Below are 19,984 nucleotides of genomic sequence, written 5' to 3' on the forward strand. Positions count from 1 at the left end.
GGAATATTAAACCTAGGCACACCTATGCATGGCTTATCTAGAAATCTCTGTATCTCAAAAGAAAACATTTTTATCTTTATCCAGGCTATATGTATATATGTATGACCTAAATCGTGTTATGTTTAGTGCCACTATGAGTGACTATGTGCGATTATTCTTACCGTCCAAACCCTCTTAAGTTACCACTGAAGAATAGTTAATTGATGAATAATTGTTATTGCCCCCTTAAAAGATAGTGTATAAAACCACACTAAAACAGCCTTATTGAGGACGTTGCTTGTGTGTTAGCTCTTTGACATGTAAACCAATTTTACAGAGGTCTAGGTCAGAGACCTCATAGTTGACGGAGCTCGGACTTCTACCAAAAAAAAATATTCTTTTAAGTTATTGATCCCAAATCGTTAACTGTAGTTGGGAATGACCTTATGAACTGGCTGTGGCAACGAATTAGGATTTGGTCTCTCGTAAATGGATGGAATGGAAATTGTTGTTTGACCTTGTCAGGCGAAGCGTACTTTTGATGTAACAAGAGATTACCAGAGTCGACCTCGTTCCCAGGGCTTTCCCTTTTCGAATTTTGGCGGGCGCCAAAATTCAAAAAGGGAAAAGCCCTGGGAACGAGGTTGTATCAGAGTGAAGGAACCATGTTACCCTTTGACCCCAAAGACTGACTAGCATCTAATATCTCCGTAAAATATCACCCTTGAATAAAAAATTAAGGTCATTAGAGTAAAGGAAATAATCACCAAATAAAGACCTTACAGAACAGAGTGGAGAAAATATATGCTTAGGTTGGGGTGTAAAAGATTAACTAGAAAAAAAGGAGGGAAGACCCACTGGGTGAGTTCAGTCCCTTGGTTCTAATCCTTGGTTACATCAACCGATAAGATGAGAGCCACTTTGCCTCGGCTATTAACAAAATTCTGTCTAGTTGTCGACGTAGTGATTTTAGTTGTTTGTTGCCCTCCACCATGACGCTGAAATTTGATATAAAAAAAGGCTGTTACGATGTACATATGAAATTTGGTCTTCAGTTGGAATTTGGGCAACAGTGTAGCCTGCGAAGCAAATCCTGGGGGAGAGGAGTGGGGGATTGGGGCAAGCGGAATGTGCAGAGGGGAGAGGGAGGAGCCCTCCTCCCCCATCCCCCTCCTTTCCTCCAGGGCTTGCTTCGAAGGCTAGCAAAAGTGAGGATGATAAGCTCAAAAGACAGGGAAGGCGACGGCCAAACAAAGCGCTGTAAAAACTAGTCTGGGATTTGTAGGGGTCTCTTAAGCCTGATTTTTATATAATCAATAAAGTTGATATGCGGTGGACTAACGTTTAACGCAGACTGAAGAACGAAAACCTGTGTTTCTTTTTTGTGTTCAAAGACTTCTACAAACAAACAAAGAAGCTGAGTTGAATAGCACCTTTTCCCTTACACTTTATCCCGTTGTTTTCAACAGCCCTATCCTTAGCAAGAAACAATTGGCAAAGGGGGACGATGCAGTGATTGAGGGAAGCACAGGAGGTGTATGTGCGTGGCCGCGTGAGGGCGGCGGGAGCTTCCTTTTCCTCCGCGATTGTAGACCAACGTTCCCACATTGCAGTTTTACTACCCATGATTTTAAGTGCCTTGGTTCATTTTTCTGTGCTGCAATCCAAGAAAAAGAGACCTGTAATCTAATAACATACCAGGTACTGCCATCTTATGGTATTCCTCGGGTTGTTCCATACAGTCGATGTTTCCGTGCATGAATGACTTTGACGTATCAGAGGAGAAGTGTCTGAATAAATATAAGTATGATACTTAGAACACTCATATGTGGCATCTTTGCGTCCCAAGCAGGCCGAGTCTGTGTAACTCTATGGCAAAATGGTCCCAATGTACTAAAAATTAATAATGTATTGGAAAAAGCTCTCCAATCTATAGAAATTGAATTTTGGAACACAGTCGCCTGTCTCACTTAATGTTGAACAAACAAACAACAGATGGGGGTACAAATAGAAATGAAAAAAAAAAAAAATATTGTCATCAGGGGTATTCCGGACAAAGTCAGTTATTAAAGAACGTGACTGAACTGTTAGCAGACTCTGTATCGCGAGGCTGAGTCGATCGTGTCGTACTCTCCCAAGGCTTCTCTCCACCCATGACGACCTAACTTAAAATAATGCAAGGAGGGGGATGGTGGAGAGGAGTAAAAATATTGTGAGTAGCTTCATGCTAAAAAAAACCACGGACGCGACTGGAGACTATACATTCTGAAGTCGTTCGAAAAAAGTAAATTAGGTGTGGTCAGTTAACGTACCTATTCAAATCTTCACTGCTCGCCCAAATCTCGTACACCACAAACGTGTTTGTTTCACTGATCGTGCGTATTGCAAGACTGCAGGAGTAATATCAAAATCATTAAGGAGATTAGGAATGAAGTTAGACTTCTCTTAGTCTCAGCTCTCAGCCGTTTGCACACTGAAGTAACGATGGTTACATTTACTGTAAACAAGATATTATTTCGCTCTTTTATTTGACAGGCTATGGCCAGGAACCTTGACTTATTTTATCTTAACAAGTAACTAATCCTGAGCATATCTGCTGACTTACTGGAAACAGCCATCCGCTAAAGACGTGGCTGCCACATAACTCTTCAAGTTTGAACGGAATTCTCTTTCAGCCTTAACTTGAAATTTCCTTGATACTAAAATCACCTGATAAAGAAAAAAACGTGGGGAAAAAGAGGTTCAATAAAGCGCGTTTCAACTACATATGGTAGAAAGTAACCTGACTTAATCTCAATGACCAATCAAAAGAAAGAAAAATTGCCTTATGAGCCAATGAGAACACGAAGTGAAAACAAGAAAAACTCCCAGAGTGCAGAACAACACTCTATATTTACAATAATGGCATTGAAACAAAGTTTATATCGAGAGTTTTTACAATACCGAGTGTTCTTTTCCAACTTCAACTTCTTCTTCATCAATGACATCAAATTTGACCTGTAATGAAATCATGTAGTCGACAAACCCTTTCTTTCATTGTAAATTTTTCAAATTATCAAAATCAAAGAATTAGCTATGGCTGTCACTTTTCATAAAAATAAACGGAACGTTACTTTTCATAAAATAACTGAGTAAATAAACTTTACGTAAGGGCATCTAGTATGTCAGCTGATAATGACTGCGGCTGACAGACTCAGTGAAATGAATATTTGGCTGAGGACATAGCTTTGAAAGCAAAAGTGAAAATAAATGGGTGGGTTAAAACAACGAACAGCCATGTTAACGTGACGTTATTAATCTTTTAACCCTTAAGAGTGACAAGTTAACAGGGCTCGACACTAACTTTTCAACTTACTAGCCAAGTGGCTAGTGACATCTCAGATGTTTTTAGATGTTACGACAAATTCAGTCTGTTTACTAGCCAAACTGGCTAGTGGAAATTGAAAACCACTTGCCAAAACTGAATTTCTACTAGTCTGTGGTTAGTGCTGGCTACCGTTAGTGTCGTGCCCTGTTAGCATTTAATTTCTCCCTACACTATTGCTCCTAAATTGCACATAAACAAATACAAATTCTCCTTGTCAACACCTAAGAAAATGTATGAAAAACAGTATGGAGAATATGTATGCTGATGTCAGGGTGTAAATGGTTAAAACACAGTTGCCATCATATTTTTCAAATTTATTCAATAAAGGCATGCTACAGAGGACATCATTCTAAGTGTTTAGGAAGCCTCATCTAAACAATTAGGCCCCAAATGGATAACGTTATGCACTGGATAAATCTCTATCCAGTGGATAGCGCAGTACGTTTTGTTAACACTCATCCGCGGGATAGCGATTTATCCGTTGGAGAGAGTTATCAGTCCTTTGAACAACTGGAGCCAGGTGGTTGGGAGAATTGTTTAAAAAAAGTAATATTACGGTGGCCGTGTGGCCGTGTGGCCGTGTGGCCGTGTGGCCGTGTGGCCGTGTGGCCGTGTGGCCGTGTGGCCGTGTGGCCGTGTGGCCAAGTGGCCGTGTGGCCAAGTGGTTAGGGTGCTTGACTTGTAATCCGGTGTCCCGGGTTCAAATCCTCTACCCTGCCTGCCACTCATTGGATTTGTTCTCGGATGCTCCTAGTTCAACTCCTCGGATGCGCTCTGTAAATAGCCCCCTAGTCTGTCTCCTGCCAGTGGGGATTTTTTAAGCACTTAGTTTACATTGTGGCTGAAAAGCCCCTAAGGGGGAGCTTCAATTTACGTATTTATTTCATATAAACTCTTGGCCTTATCATTGGTTTCTTTAACTATTGCATATTCTCCCAATCCCCCTTGTGTAATAGTTGTAACCATAGAATCATGGAGGAAGTCCTCTATTGCTTAAATATCATTAAGGGAAACGAAGGCATACCTTATTTTCCAATTTGTTAATGAGCTCTGAAAGACGATCTACTTCCAGGGACAAGCCATGTCTCATTGCTTGCTGGCTAGCTGTTCAGATATCAAAATTTTGCAAGCAACTTTAACTCTGACATTGTTGTAAGTCATCTTATGACTTGTCCTGTATGTGTTACAGCACTACAACAGGCACAACCAGATATAAGACACTCAAGTGAGTATGGGCAAGTTTTCTCAACTTCACAAAATAACAACACCTCTGGATCGATGTCAGAATCTGAGCAACAGCACACCCACCCCTTCCTTCCCGACCCAACATTGATCCTAACTTGATAATAATCAGTTGAATTAGGGGAGAGGTAGGTACAGCTGCTCAGAATCTATTTGTATAGAACACAGACAACAAAACAAACGGCAGTGTGGCTGAGTGGTCAGCGTGTCAGACTCGCAATCTACCGCTCCCGGGTTTGAGTCCTGCCCTGACCACTACCTGGATTTGTTTCATGGTAGCTCTGAGTTCAAATCCTCGGCCATGCTTGTAAATAGCCAACTGGTTTGCCTTCGGTCAGTTGGGATTCTTACTATTGGTATTCTCAATTTGAATTATTTGTTTCAGTTGTTTGGTGGAAAACCTGTAAACTAGCTTTCAGCTTAGTGTTTCTACCCACTTTAAATAAAGGTTATTATTATTATTATTTACTATTATTATTATTATTATTATTATTATTATTATTATTAAAACAAAAAAAAAAAAACAAAAAAACAGTAGACTGCAAAGGTTAAAATTATAATATTTGTGGCTGCGGACACAGGTCTTTTTATCATTAGTCTATCGTTAATTTTAGTAAATAACAAGTGGGAAGTGAAAATGCCAGCTGCCAGTGCCTCTGGAGAATGCTGAGTGCTTCATGCAATTGCTTTTCAAAGGTCTCTGAAGGAAAATTGCCAAGCACTAAACACAGTGTGGCAAACATTAAATGATGACTTCTCATTTCAACTAATTGTGGGTTAAAGCCTGGCCAAAAGTCTATTATGCATCAGTGCTGGCAGTATTCACAAAGCCTCTTCTGAACAGAGAATGTACAATAATTTTATTGATCATGCATTGATATTTGGGTCTACTTAAACAAAGGCCTCTCTCAACTTTTGGCCGTGATTGTAGATAGTCTGGAAGAAGTTGGGGAGGAGAAGGAAGGTAGAATATGTGACTTCCTGATGGCTACTGAGTGCCACCTTAAATCATTCCTTCTACATTGTATAACCCTCCTTCTTAGAGGGATCAAGACTGGAAACTCGAAACAAAGAAACAAAACAATAAAAAATAAAATCTTTAATAACTTACCATCAAGGCTGGTTTGTTGTCCAAATGAATGCATTTTTCTCTTCATCCTGCCTCCTCTTACACTTGTGTTGGTGACCGCAGCTTGACAAACATCAGGTCTGGTGAATGCAAATCATGAACTTCACGGAGAGTTAAGATTTTTTTCTTTCTCCCACATTGAGACAAATGCAACAATGATTTACATTAATCATAAATACTACAGAAATTGATTGCTTATGATTAGATTGTATATGAATATCAGCTCTTAATTTGAAATTCTGATATTTTAGAGATTTCTTTTGATCACAGCCACTCACACCAAATTAATGGATTTGGTTAACTTGCATAACTCTTCCTACAAGAAAAATTTTAGAGCTAGGCACCCCATATTTCTCAAGAGCCTTCAGGCACACTAGCTGCCATTTTTTCTCAGAGCACAGCATTGCCGACAGTGTTGACCAAGAAATTACACAAAGTGATCTACTGAATAACAAATCAGGTATACTAGGTAATCCAGAGCCTGTGATTTAATTTCCAAGGAATGATCACCTTTGCTGTGCTTCTTCCTCATCAATCTTGTCCACTGCAGCATTGATGTGATGTGCCAGACAACCCATCTGTCCCTGAATCTACACAGTTGTAGAGCAGACACATGTGAACTTCAGTCACAGTATTCATAGCAAAGAAGTTCATCTCATATGCACAAACACAGCTGTGTCATCTGCTAAGAAATTTGTACAATGGAGCAACTAAAATTTTTGAAGTCAATAATTAGTCACTGTGTCTTTCAGGTAGTTTATTTATTCTAAAAATTCTTACAGACTGGTACATTTATGTACCTCAATGTTGAAATTTAAAAACCAGTTTTAAAGTGAGGTTTGAGAGTACAAATATGTTATGTCATTGCTTACTTACCTCACTCAATAGGAAGCGAGTGGTAAACTTTCCAATAAAGGACTTGTCAGGATACGCCTATAGCAAAAGAATCATTTCAATCAGTTTTAAGTATATTTAAGCTAGGAAAGTCAAAGATCGACCTCATAACCACTGACCACAACAATTTTTTTCAAAACATCAGACTGACTTAAAATGTTCAGGAAGGCAGTTACCTTGTCCCAAAAATGGCCAGAATATCGTGTTTGCTATTTGCCTAATTTATGTTTACCAAATTACATACTTTTTTAGTTAAGTATTGATTACAGAGGAGGGCATTTCTGAAAAATTTAATGCCCTGTATTATTACACGACTCGGGCAGTCAGAGGGCAAATAACTAAAATCAACCAATCAAAATGCTCTATTGCCGGTCAATATTCTCAAGTATTGGACTGGGCACTGTCCCGAATGGTCCCGAATGATACCTCACTTGTGTGCCTTTGAACTTCAGTCGTATAATAAATCTCTTATTAACCAAGCTTGCTCGGGACCGTACTGGAATATCGGCCCTCGGTATTTTTTTGTACGGACATCGCTTTGCTCGGTCCGTACTGTCAAGACCTCAGGCCAATATTCTCCCAGTACAGCCCTCATGCTTGGTTAATAAGATAATATGTAATCGCACCAACCTTTGCAGACTCGATTAAAGCATTACTGACAGCCGTGTTCATGCTCTCCAGATTAGCAAAGATCTGAGAGAAAGGTCCCATTTCTTTCATGAAGTAATCTAGATAGGGTAAATATGGACACCTCTCAAAAACAGAAGGTCTAGAGGTTATTCTTTTCTATACATGTAAATAAATGACTCCTGGCTCCCTTCTTGTGTGGAAAAAAAATCAGAATAAATACAATGATCACTTAAAAGACACTTTTCCCTCTATATCAAATGATTGATATGCATCTTCTCCATAATTTTCTTTATATATTTCCAACGGCACTGACAGACAATTTGTTTAATAATCAAGGGGTTTTTAAGTTGATGATGGTTTTCTTTGTTCTTGTGACCTTGCTGAAGGCAGTGCTTCGCTAAGAAAAAATTGAAGGGAGCCCAGTGCTCTGAAATTGTGAAATCCAGGGTGCCCAGCATATCCTTTTTTATGAAAAAACTAAGATTCCTGAGTTGCCCAAGAGCAAAAGGAAGGCATCAGGGGCCACCAAGCCCTGCCTTGGTGTTTTATTCAGGGGTGAGAATGTATGGAGAAGTTAGAAGCTAGTCACTCTTTGCCTTTTGACTGCTAAGAGGGACTATAGCACCTGGTTCCACTCACAATATCACCCCTGTATCAACCATTATGGTCACCAAAATAAGGTAAACAGGGTGTCAAGTGACAAATGACACTTAGAAAATAGGAATGACAGTGGCCAAAACATAGGAAATGAATAGGAATTCTCACCCCAAAATAGGAATTAAAAAGGAGGATTTCTTTGAGTTCTATCCTCTTAACACTCCCAACAGAAACTCTGTTCCACAACCAAATGGTTTAATATTTAACAGGGACCATGAAATACATCCATAATGCATTGCAGCCCCACTTCAACATGGCAAATGCACATACATGCAAATGAACCTCCCAGAATACCTTGCATGTTATCAAAAGCACTGAGAAAGTCTGGGCACTAGTTTCAGAAGAAAATCACTCAAAGGCTTCAAACTGGTCTTTTCTGACATGAAGTTTCAGTTTTTTGTAGAATTTATCAATTTCATTTGCAGATTTATTTCAAATATTTCAAAATGTTTCTGTGTACCCAGTAAAACCCTAAAAAAATAGGAACGAGGAATTTCATGAAAAAATAGGAGAAAATAGGAGGCAGGCCAAAAATAGGAAAAAATAGGAACTTGACACCCTGGGTAAATCATCAACAACTAAGGAAACTCTTGATTTTTTCAATAAATTCGCATTCTCTGCACCTTAGGAAATGTAGAGAAAACAGTGTGGAGATTACGTATACTAATATCAGGGTGTAAAGGGCTTGAGAGTTAAGAAGCCAATTTTTAAGTTATATTACAGAGTTGTCCTTTCAACAAAGGCAAGCATAACATCCATATCCATACAATATAATAGCCAAACATTTTTGGATTAAAAATACAATTATCTAACAAAATTCCAATTTCAATGTTATTTAAGCTATGACATTTGGTGGAATACTTACCACATAACTCAGAAGTATCCAAATTACTGAAACAACAAAATTAATGCCTTGTTTTAAAACAGAATTGTAACATAATTGTGAAATTGAACACTTCTCAGTTTCTAATGGTACCAGGACTGAGTGGAGTTTAATTCAGTCTGTAGTGCTCAATTGGTTAAGCGCTGGACTGTTGTGCGGGAGGTCGAGGGTTCAAGCCCCGGCTGGATCAACACTCAGGGTCTTAAAATAACTGAGGAGAATGTGCTAACTTTCTATAACATCAAGAAATGGATAGACATTCTAGTCTTCTCGGATAAGGATGAATAAACCATAGGTCCCGTCTCCTGCATCTATTAATTAGTTAATTTGGTTAGGCAGGGGATGTTAAAGAACTCACTCATGAGATTACTGTTATCAATTGAGCTAACTGCCTCCGGGTTAGCTCAATTGGTAGAGCACAGGACTGTTGTGCAGGAGGTCGTGAGTTCAAATCCGGCCGGACCAACACTCAGGGTCTTTAATTAACTGAGAAGAAAGTGCTGCCTTTGTAATAATATCTGCAAATGGTTAGACTTTCTAGTCTTCTCGGATAGGGATGATAAATGGAGGTCCCGTCTCACCAGCCCTTGTATGTGATAAAAAAAAATTTGTGGGACAATAAAGAACTCACACACTGTTCAAAAAGAGTAGGGCACATAGTGCCCGGTGTTGTGGTCTATCTTTGTGTAGTGTCTATCAAATTGATGGGGGGTACTGTGCCCTTCAATAATGTATAGAAAGGGTGCAATATAAATAAGGAATTCATTCATTCATTCATGTGGTCTGGCCTGTTTACTGGGAACTGGGGGGAGGGGGCATCTGTTAGATTCGCCTTTATTTGATTGTAAACTGCTTAGCAGTCTGGTAAAATTCCCCCGCACAGTGTGGTAAAGTGCCATGAGCTCAGGATATGAGCACTATATAAATAAAAGTGATCATTATTATTATATCCAGCTCGTAATAACCAATCACGCTCAAGATTTTGTTACAGTTTTGATTAACACTATAATAATAATACAGCTGTGGCACTCTAAAAGAGGTCGCAAGAAATTTTTAAAGGAAGAGTAAGGCTCAATATAAAGAACAAGTCAAATTTGTAAGAAAGTGTGAAGCAAAAGCAGAATTTCCAGAGGCCAGAGGATTGGACTGTAAGTACTATACTCAGGGTGGGTATGGGTATATTTTGCAACTGAACATTTATTTTATTGTACTTGATGCTGTTAAGTATTCATGGCTGAAGACCAGTTGTTTCAATTAATCAAACCCTGAAAATTGTGAAGCCATCAAAGGCAAATCTATTTCTGAGGTTTAAAAAAAAAAAAATAATAATAATAATAACAATAAATTATGTGGAAGTACCTAATCAAGAGCTAAGATTGCTACTAATGTGTTCTGTTATTTGTTTATGGACCTTGCTTGCAGATTTTGAAATATTGGTTGTAGAAAACATAATGTTTACTTACAGCAGAGAACACCAAAAAGGACTAGAAAATAGCAGTTTACCAGGTATTTCTTATGTCTGCATATGGGTTGCAGAGACTATGCAATTTCTACAGCTTCTATGCCTATATGTAATGATTGGCTTTGTTGTACTTTGTACATGAATTTGCATAATTAAGAATATTGTTTGCATGAAGCATGACGTTCAGCTAATGTGTCACAGTGAATCCTTTTAAAATAATGTCCTGATATTAATCACGAGCAGCAAGGGGCCTTCAATGTTCAATAAATACAGGAGGACGGCTTAAAGGCCTATTTACCTTTGCATCTACAGATCATAGCAGGGCTCCCGCGTGTGTGAAGCGCACCTGGGGTAGAGCCCCATACCCATGGAATATGGTCAGCCTCTTTTCGTTTGGTTGTCACGTAACTGAGCGTACGTACGTACATACGCACCTGCCTTCAGATTGCACAGGTAGGGTAGGGGAGACTATCAAAACGAACGGATAGGCGACTCAGGCAAGTCTTGGCAAATGCACATCTTGGCAAGAGTTCTATATAACCCCATACATTAATTATGCATAGAGTGTTGCAAAGAAACCTTTATATTTAGTCTTTATGAAATGGAATGCATAATTAATGTATGGGGTTATATGGAACTCTTTCCGCACATCTTTTATGTTATCATTAATATTGCGAACTTGGGAGCTACGCTTTTAGGCTTGGCTAAATCTATATCTTACCCTTACGTACTTTGTATTGTGTGTATCAATGTCATGAAATAACTTTTCCAAATCTTTGTTCGACAAGATTCCATCGCTGAAGAATGCCTTGAACTCTTCCAGAGACAGAGCACCATCATCTGTTTCATAAACGAGTCAGTAGCAGATTAATTGTCTGTTAAAGTGCATAACTGAATAAGCTACCTCCCGAAATTGTTAATTCGACCGGAAATTACCTCCAATATAAAATGAAATCAACAATAACTTAAGTAAATTTTCGAACAAAAGTTAGCATGAAAAATAAAACCACTCACCGGTTTTATCTGCTCTTCGAAACACCTGCAGGAGAAAACAAAAAGCTCTGATTTAATATCAATAGACATATGGAACGAGAAGGACTGCAAACAGAACACATACGTCCAAAAAAATTGATCTTCCTGGAGGTTGTTCTCCTGCCATTCCCGCCATGATCAGTACTAACCCCCGGGAGTGGCAGGGCTTAACGGATATGTCCGATCTATTCCGAAGGTTTCCGGAGAAGTTTTCGTAAGAAGTTCGATCAAAATGGCGGCTATATCTTCATCTCCAGTTGTCCAAGCGATCGATCAGAAATCTATTCACCAGATTTGCTCTGGTCAGGTTGTATTGAGTATTGCAACTGCAATGAAAGAGCTTGTTGAAAATAGCTTGGATGCTGGAGCCACCAACATTGAAATCAAGCTACGAAACCATGGCGCTGATGTGTTAGAGGTGATCGACAATGGCTGTGGGGTAGAGCCCCACAATTTTGAAGCGTTGACTTTGAAGCACCATACTTCGAAACTTAAAGATTTTTCCGATCTCGCAAGCGTGGAAACGTTTGGTTTCAGAGGAGAGGCACTAAGCTCTCTGTGTGCGCTGAGGTATGTGTAAAGGGACGCTGTTGGGTTTGGGCGGGAAAGTAGATTGGTTATTTAATGTTCCTCACAGCTGAGTGATGGAGATAGGGTCGCAATGTATCTGTAGTTTCGTCACTAGCACCATTTGAAAGGTCAATGACCAATTTTTTTGCCATGAAAGTGCGGGTGATTGTACCAAGAAGGGTGGGATGGAGTGCAGTCAAGAGGAATGGGGGGAGGGTGAGGGAATGGGGGTGGGGTGGGGCAGTATGGATCGGTGATATCAAAAAATGGGATCTTTTGATCACATAGTTTGGTCAATATGATGATAAGTAATATGACTAATATCAATCATGTTAGTCACACCAATACACACCAACAGCAAAAATAATTTTTTTTTTACCTTGAATGTTGTAATCTTGACCCTATGTGCCTAATGTTTACTTAATGTGATGTAGTAAATGAATGTGAAATGTAGCTTTGTAATTTTTTTCCTTGTTTCATTCTAGTATAAGTGCAATGTAGTTTTTTGTAGTATTTTATTTTGTTTCTATACTGTAGTGTATTCCTTATTATGCTGTTTTGTAACAAAAAAAAGTAAGATAAAAAACAGTTTCATTAAGACTAGTACCTTAATCTACCTGGTATGGGGCTTTATTAGAAGAATACCTTAGAGGTCACAGTTACAAGTGAATTTTTTGCTATTTGGGTGATCTAAGAGCTGGGTAATGTGTAAATGATACCATATTTTTGCAAAGCACAGGCCCTTCAAATCATCTAAAGTATTCCTCTCTCTGCAGCAAACTTACAATAGTAACACATCACTCATCCCAAACTGTGGCAACAAGACTAGAATATGATCACAATGGAAAACTGCTCTCCAAGAACCCTTGTGCCAGGGATGTTGGCACTACAGTGTTGTTAGAAAACATTTTTTCAACTTTACCTGTTCGCCACAGAGAGTTTCTGAGGAACATCAAAAGGGAGTTCTCAAAACTAGCACATGTCCTACAGGGATACTGTCTTGTTAGTACAGGTGTGAGGATAATGTGCAGTAATCAAGTGGAAAAGGGAAAAAAGACAACAACCGTGTCAACAAATGGAAGTGACCAAGTGAAGGATAACATAACCTGTGTCTTTGGACCAAAGCAGGTATGTGAAGTGTGCATTGCCCTGAGTAGTATAGTACAGCTTGGTAACTTGTGTTATCTCCTCAAATAAAGCTCCAAATGCAGAGTTTGACACTGAGATATTGTGAGACTATCACAAAAATTCTTCTGTCCATAAGAATTGTACCTTTCTGGCTTAATTTGTACATCAATGTAGTAATTTGACTTCATATCCACTGTTCCTCTTCACAGGTGGTAGCAAACCAGAGTGTATTTCAACACCAAGGAACCGTTATGTTAGTTTTCTTATGGCCTTGGTGTACCCTCATGAAAAACATCATTCATGACATTGTACTTTAGGTGGCCTTGACTAACTATTACATGTAACTGACTTATTAGCTACAGTGACTTCTCTGAATGATAAACAGTTTTGGTGAACCTTGTGTACCAGCTGTTTCTATGTGGTGGTTATTGGTGACTCTCCTCTCTATTCAAGAATATAAAATGACTATCCACAGATATTTCAACAGATCATTGACCCTTCTGCTATCTGATACATCAGCCAAGGCTACTTTGAGTACCCCCTGATCTCTCAAGTGGTAAAATCACAGCTAGATGATTGCACACACCTTCAAGTGACCATCTGTCCTACCTAGATACCTTCACACCCAGGCGTGTTATTATCTCATCTTGGTGCCATAACATTTTGATACACTAGAATTGGCAAGTTCCTGGAGATTTCACACTCCAGAAGCCCTCATGCATACTACTCAAATCAGTTGCTCTTACATGCTTTCCCATTGTCAACCCTTTTGCTTTGATACCTTCACACCCAAGCACAATTTCTTCTCTCTTTGAAACCAATGATGACACTGAGGTACATTCAACCCAGTGCATCCTTGTAGATCTGACATTGAAGAAGTTCTCACACTCACTTAGGCAGTAATAATATCTATTTCTAAAGATCATCTTTTTGTGGTTTTTAAGCCTTCTGTGACCCATGTTTACCTGTTGTTGCCTCCATAGGGTACTTTTTGATTTATTGTTGCAAAAGCAAAACCCAATAATTATACTGCTAAACAATCACAATAACTGATTAGATTGGGGGCAAATCTCAGGACTCAGTAAGAACTTGAAGTAAATGCAAATAACCACCCTTGGACTCCGAAAAATTTGAGTGCTCAAGTCATGGTTGGCTTCTGTTTTGTTTGTTTCTGATTGGTTGAGAAAAAGGTGCAAATTATTTTTGAACCAATCAAAAACTGTAGTGAACCAAGGTAGCACAGTCCTGAATTGTCTCCGACACTTATCTGGAAACGGTACTTATCTTACTTTGATTTAAGGATGGAATTTTCATTCTCTTAGGTACAAACTATAATGGCTTTTGAGCAATCAGTGCCAAATGAGGAGGATTGCACTGAAGTTGGCCTTGATGTAGTAAAAACTGACCCACAGAACAGTCCTTTCCATATCACAGGCTATATTTCAAAACCAGATCACGGCATGGGACGTAGCAGTGCGGATCGTCAGTTTTTGTACATTAACAAAAGACCCTGTGAACTGTCCAAAGTTGTCAGGGTCATCAATGAGGTCTACCACACTTACAACAGACATCAATATCCTTTTGTGATGCTGGATATTTCCCTTGCAAGAGGTGAGTTCTAATCGCAACAATCATTGCACTGTGAGCACAGGTAATACTGAGAAACCTCAAAGGGACCCTTGGTATGTGTCCACTGGATACAGCTTCTATTAGCTGTGCAATGAGTACGAAAGAATACCCCGCCACTTAATATGCGTCTTTAAATAGCTGCTCCCGAAGTCGCCAAATTCAATTGCTGCTTCCGCAGTCCCGTGATCGACTTATTAAAAAAAAATGTATACATGGGTAGTGGGTAGCTGGGAAAATCAACAAATGCGCATACATACACGTATACCTCGTTCTGTAGAGTGACCAAACGATGTACACTGACAAACACGCATACCATGCGGTTTCTGAGCATTTCGACTTCACCGGCGAGTGAGCCGAAACAGTCAAATCTTCGTTCGAGTGAGTGAGCTTGAAAATGAACCAGGAAAACGACCTAGTGACCTTCGGCGAGTGAGCCGAAACAGCCAAATCTTCGTTCATAAACCGAAATTCAAAATGCATTAAAAGTTATATCTTGGTATTCCTTGTTCTTGAAGTGTAATTCAAAATGAAATCACTGATTTAAGTCATGCATAAAAATGAAATAACTCTCGGTCGACTTCTGGAGCGCGGTACTGCGGAAGCACTAGTTCAACGGCCCTGTCTTTTAATCATTCTTCCACTACTGGAGCGCGGGACTGCGGGAGCAGTAGTTTTTAACTGCTCTCTCTTCTGCTTATTCTTGGACTTCGGAAGCGCGGGAGCAATCACTTCATAACATCAAAAGTGTCCTGGTGTTCTGAAGTTGCTCCTTATCCTCATCATCATAGTTATCGGCGTCATTGTCATCATCTTAATTAGAATTGTTATTATTAAGTGTATTGTTGTTATTGATGTCTTCGTCTGGTATTGCGTCAACCTCCTACATGTATATTATCATGTAATAAATCAACAGTTGTGAGCCTTCTCTTTTTGTGTAAGCTACAACTTTTATTGCGGAATTTATTGAGAAAATAGGTGCATTTCAAGATATGGCCATGGAGAGGATATGAACACTGCCATTTTGAAAACGACCTAGTGACCAGGCCTAGCACGCATGAAATTGCGAAGGAAGGATGGGACGGCCTCAAGGCGCGGTTCACGATTAGCAACTGCTCTGATTATCCCAAAAATCATCATTTTAGAAAGAATCCCTTTTTTGTGTGGCTCTATATTGTTCAAAAATAATCTCCAAAAGATGAAAAGGAAAAAAAAAAATAAAAAGAGAGAGAGAGAAGTAAGATTTTTTTCGTCACATATCAATCAACTCAAGATTCCAAATGGCCGGGTCCAAACTAGTTTTTTCAGTTAGCACGTTTTTGAAGACGATTTTCGAAAGGATGGATAACTGTTTAGAATCTCAAAACGTTTCGGTGTCTTGGTTTCTTTTATTCCCCTTACTAGACGAGATGCGAAGTGCATGGGTTTTTTAAGCGTACAGGGAAATTCTTCACTCAAATGGAGATGAAAGTTGCAGATTAGAGTTATGCGAGAGGAAGTAGGAGCTTAAAACTGACCTTAGTTTTGATCACAGGATAACATTTATTAAAATCATATTTACCCATAACAGGCTCTCGTTGGCTTCGTGACACGATTGGCGAAGCTCGTGTAATATTTCTCCTGCTCAACCCTACACAGAACTCTCGCACGCTCGTTCCGTTCTCGTGGGCTTCGCCGCTCTAGTCACAGCGCTGATGAGTGCCTGCTTTTAGGCTATAATTATATGTGTTGATAGAATTTTCTTACAGATGGAGTGGACGTCAATGTGACTCCAGACAAACGTCAGGTTTTTGTCCAGGAGGAGAAGGTGCTCCTAGCCACAATGAAGTCATCCTTGAAGAGAATGTTTGACCCTTGTACAGCTTCTTTCGATGTCAATCAAAAACCTCTGAAGCAAATCAAATTGTCTGAAACCTTCGCAGCAAAAGAGGGTAATGGTGTCAATTTCCCAGAGAAAGAGGAACTTCAGAATCAGAAAGCTTTGAACTCTACAGTCAATGAAGTTGTCGAAGTATCACGCTCTGTTCAGCCTACGTTGACAGCTAGACCTGGTGTGTCTGAGGAGAGAGGAGGGTTTCCTTCTCTCAGTGGTTTTAAGAGAAAATTCACAGTTGTTGATGAATATGTCACGAAAAAACCGAAAGAACCCAGTAGTAAGCAAGCAAGGCTTACTTCTATGTTTTCTCGGGTTGGTGGTTTGTCGAATCAAAGCCACAAAGTGAGACCACGATCTGAAAGGAAACAAACAACTGTCATTAACGGCCAGGGAGATAATGAAGAACTCATGGAAGATTGCAGAATTAGCGAAGATGTTATTGAAGTTCAGCACAAACTAGACTCAAAGAACTTTGTGGATGAGGAGTATGTCCTTGATCATAATGGCGAGGACCGCTCAGTACAGAGTGAAAGCGACAGTATATTAAGGGTGATAAGCAGTAGGAGTGAGGTAAGGGACATACTTAACGGAGAGACTGTTTTAGATGATAATACCGTTGAAGAGAGCAGTTCAAGATGTCCTGCTTCTTTCCAAAGTTTAAGTTTTGCGAGCGAATCTGGAGAAAACAACCAGGATGATCCAGAACCTCAGACGGAAAATCAATTCCCTAAAGAAAATGTGGACAGCGGAGATTACGCCATGAAGGTGATAACTTTAACTCCTAACCGTCCAAAGGCTTTAAGTTCAAAACAAGGTGAAGTTTCGGGCTCATTTACAGACAGGAAGGAAAGCACAGTTAACTTCAGTATGGATGATCTGTTGTCTAATGCCAAGAAACCACAGCGAAGGAAAGCAAGGGAAGTTGAAGCTCGCTTGTTCAGAGCCAAGATTGCTCCCGAGAGTAATTCAAGTGCAGAGACAGAGCTGAGAAAGAATATTAGCAAAGACATGTTCAAACGGATGGAAATTCTTGGTCAATTTAATTTGGGTTTTATCGTTGCTAAACTGGACAATGATTTGTTTATAATCGACCAGCACGCATCGGATGAGAAGTATAACTTCGAAGATCAGCAGCGCAATACCATAATCAGGTCGCAACGGCTTATTGTTCCACAGAAACTTGAACTAACTGCTTCTAACGAAGCCATCCTCATGGACAACGTGGAAATATTTCGAAAGAATGGATTCGAATTTGAAATTGATGAAAATGCCGAAGCGATGCGGAAGGTTAAACTAATTTCGCTTCCCATGAGCAAGAACTGGACGTTCGGCGTGGAGGACATCGAAGAACTGATTTTCATGCTGAGTGATTCACCCGGCGTTATGTGCAGACCTTCAAGAGTTAGGAAGATGTTTGCGAGCCGTGCATGTCGTATGTCTATCATGGTTGGAACAGCATTGGATCAAGCTCAGATGAAGAAGATTGTCCGTCACATGGGTGAAATTCAACATCCGTGGAATTGTCCTCACGGCCGGCCCACCATGAGACATTTGGTGAACCTTGGTATGCTGCCATCATCAGATTTCCTTTGACAATTGACGGATTAAGACAAAATGTTTCCTTTTCTAAAGTAAACGGAGGAAATTATTTTCTGTTTGTTAGAGAATCCACTCTTATGCCCAATCTAGCTGCCCTCATTAGAAAATGCCCTCGTTGTTGTTCCAGTGCGAAACACTTAGTACCTTAGAAAGGTGCAATTTTATCAGAATTGAAATAAACTCTGTTCTTTTAAATAATCGTTTCGTTCCATAAGATCTTCTTCACGGAAGAACAAATGTTGTTCATGTTGGCGACAGTAGACATCCCTGCAGTCATACACAGTCAGAGTACCGTGACACTCCAGTTTAACCATGAGTTGCCACCGTTTTCATACTCGGATTGAAAACCGACCTCCATTGTTAAATGGAACTTTTAAAATTGAATTCAGTTCAGAGTTATTTGACGAGCGAGATTGCTAATCATAAGAAGTTAGCTGAACTTCACCATGCTGCCATCATCAATTTTAGGTTGGAAGTAGTCTAGGTAATTTCAGCGTTTATTTCCTCATCTCTTACGTGTTAAGTTTGTACGACTTCATCAAAGAATAATTTGCTTAGATATTGACATCGAAAAAGTAAAATAAAGTACACTAAATCATGCATCAATTTAGTCGTACTCGTCTTTAAATCTATAGATATAGACTTTGTCAGGGAACTAAAAGCCGTTTACCTCTCCGTCAAATGCCGGTGCATGGTTCTACAGTTCTCTGACAAGATATCAGGAAAGAGAATAGATAACCGGCTGAAATCAGCCTCAGATAAAAACAAGTTAAAAACCAAATTTATTTATCACATCTCAGACAAGATTACACCAAGTCAAATGTCTATTTTACAATGTTCATGAAAAGTATTAGCGGTGAGCAAACGGTTCAAAGGTCAGAGCGAACACCAAAGCCTGGTCCCTTGGGAGGCTCTGTTAGTGATGTCAGTCCTCCGGCAGGCTCACAACAAAAACGACCACTCCTGAAGGAGAAAGCAAGCCCACATCAGATCACCTGCACAATAGCCTGCGCGAAGGCTCCCCTTGGCGCCATGAGTGGTGAGCGCGCGGGAGGTTCATGAGGGTTCTAACCCAGACCCCCTCATTAACCTCTCACTCGTTCGCTCGCTCGTTTCGCCCATCAATTCGAATCTGGCGGTTTTGCCGCTCGTACAGCATTGAAAATAAGACCCTGTTAGCAAGGTACCTGCACAAGCGTACTGATGGAGGACTGAACAAACGTTATTATAAAACAAACTACATATTAAATAAAATACCAACAAGTGAAAGTAAGGTAAAGGACAAAAGAAATTTTTTGGAAGAAATATACCTGGGTCCCGCTTTTGGTGTTTTTCCGGCAATCAGATCGTCAATAATTTCTTCTACGTCGTTGGCTGCGAGGTCCTCCTGTAGAGATTTGATACAAACACACATACTTACACAAAAAAAAAGGGTTAAGTCGGTGTTTAGAGCTAATGGTAACAGTTAAGCCATTTATTTAATGGTCAGCTATGGGCTCGAAATTGGAAGAGTAACATCTTTTCCTGGACAAATTATCGGGATCGTACATATAAATTGATAGGAAAGGATATTTTCTCCGTGTTACCCTCAGGACCCTTTAGTTTTATGAAGGAATGTTATTAGTCAGCAAATTTTTCCCTTTTTTCATTGGCCTTGTACCCATCACATGACCCTCAAGCAACTGCCACGAGTTACTTTATCGTACGCTACCATATTCTTCTCATTCTCGTCCAACAGTAGTAAACTGTTTTAGTATTTTGGTTAATGATGAAAACCGATTGACAAGTGATAAAGTTTTGTACATCCGTCTTTCCTTTTTCACGTAACCTGGTCAGTGTTATTCTGACTTAAGCTCAGCTTGTCAGTGCAACAAATAAAATGTATACATTTTTACTGCATGGCATGATAA

General features: G+C 39.6%; 3 protein-coding genes across 3 annotated transcripts in view; 1 reads left to right on the plus strand and 2 right to left on the minus strand.

Moving 5' to 3' along the window:
• Positions 1 to 684: 684 nt before the first annotated feature.
• LOC111326876 (N-terminal EF-hand calcium-binding protein 1) lies at positions 685 to 11,435 on the minus strand. Its single transcript, XM_022930958.2, has 14 exons — positions 11,361 to 11,435; positions 11,258 to 11,282; positions 10,975 to 11,083; positions 8,764 to 8,789; positions 7,242 to 7,339; positions 6,594 to 6,650; positions 6,228 to 6,307; positions 5,700 to 5,797; positions 4,371 to 4,450; positions 2,923 to 2,976; positions 2,585 to 2,688; positions 2,292 to 2,369; positions 1,678 to 1,769; positions 685 to 977 (listed from the first exon to the last, which is right to left on the minus strand). Exons 1-14 carry the CDS (start codon positions 11,409 to 11,411, stop codon positions 949 to 951), a joined length of 981 nt encoding a protein of 326 aa, XP_022786693.1. The 5' UTR covers positions 11,412 to 11,435; the 3' UTR covers positions 685 to 948.
• Positions 11,436 to 11,472: 37 nt separating this feature from the next.
• Positions 11,473 to 18,274, plus strand: LOC111326896 (mismatch repair endonuclease PMS2). Its single transcript, XM_022930979.2, has 4 exons — positions 11,473 to 11,845; positions 12,622 to 12,973; positions 14,296 to 14,584; positions 16,348 to 18,274. The coding sequence occupies exons 1-4, from the start codon at positions 11,508 to 11,510 to the stop codon at positions 18,066 to 18,068; spliced, it is 2,700 nt and encodes an 899-aa protein (XP_022786714.1). The 5' UTR covers positions 11,473 to 11,507; the 3' UTR covers positions 18,069 to 18,274.
• A 565-nt stretch (positions 18,275 to 18,839) lies between these two features.
• LOC111326897 (NADH dehydrogenase [ubiquinone] flavoprotein 2, mitochondrial) overlaps positions 18,840 to 19,984 on the minus strand; it is a 3,813-nt gene continuing 2,668 nt past the window's right edge. Inside the window, exons 8-9 of the mRNA XM_022930980.2 lie at positions 19,385 to 19,461; positions 18,840 to 19,037 (exon numbers count right to left, since the gene is read on the minus strand). Of these exons, the coding sequence (XP_022786715.1) occupies positions 18,944 to 19,037; positions 19,385 to 19,461 (171 nt within the window). The 3' untranslated portion in view covers positions 18,840 to 18,943. The remainder of the gene's footprint in view (positions 19,038 to 19,384; positions 19,462 to 19,984) is intronic.

This window comes from Stylophora pistillata, chromosome 3 (genome assembly GCF_964205215.1).
Source record: "Stylophora pistillata chromosome 3, jaStyPist1.2, whole genome shotgun sequence".
In the NCBI taxonomy this organism is placed as follows: Eukaryota; Metazoa; Cnidaria; class Anthozoa; order Scleractinia; family Pocilloporidae; genus Stylophora; species Stylophora pistillata.

Coding starts and splice junctions, on each gene's coding strand:
- LOC111326876 (XM_022930958.2), bottom strand. CDS start 11,411: ATGGCGGGAATGGCAGGAGAACAACCTCCAGGAAGATCAATTTTTTTG. Junction 11,283..11,360: donor GAAGATCAATTTTTTTGGAC/GTATGTGTTCTG, acceptor TTTCTCCTGCAG/GTGTTTCGAAGAGCAGATAA. Junction 8,790..10,974: donor ATTGATACACACAATACAAA/GTACGTAAGGGT, acceptor TTGTTGTTTCAG/TAATTTGGATACTTCTGAGT.
- LOC111326896 (XM_022930979.2), top strand. CDS start 11,508: ATGGCGGCTATATCTTCATCTCCAGTTGTCCAAGCGATCGATCAGAAA. Junction 11,846..12,621: donor AGCTCTCTGTGTGCGCTGAG/GTATGTGTAAAG, acceptor CTCTCTCTGCAG/CAAACTTACAATAGTAACAC. Junction 14,585..16,347: donor GGATATTTCCCTTGCAAGAG/GTGAGTTCTAAT, acceptor ATTTTCTTACAG/ATGGAGTGGACGTCAATGTG.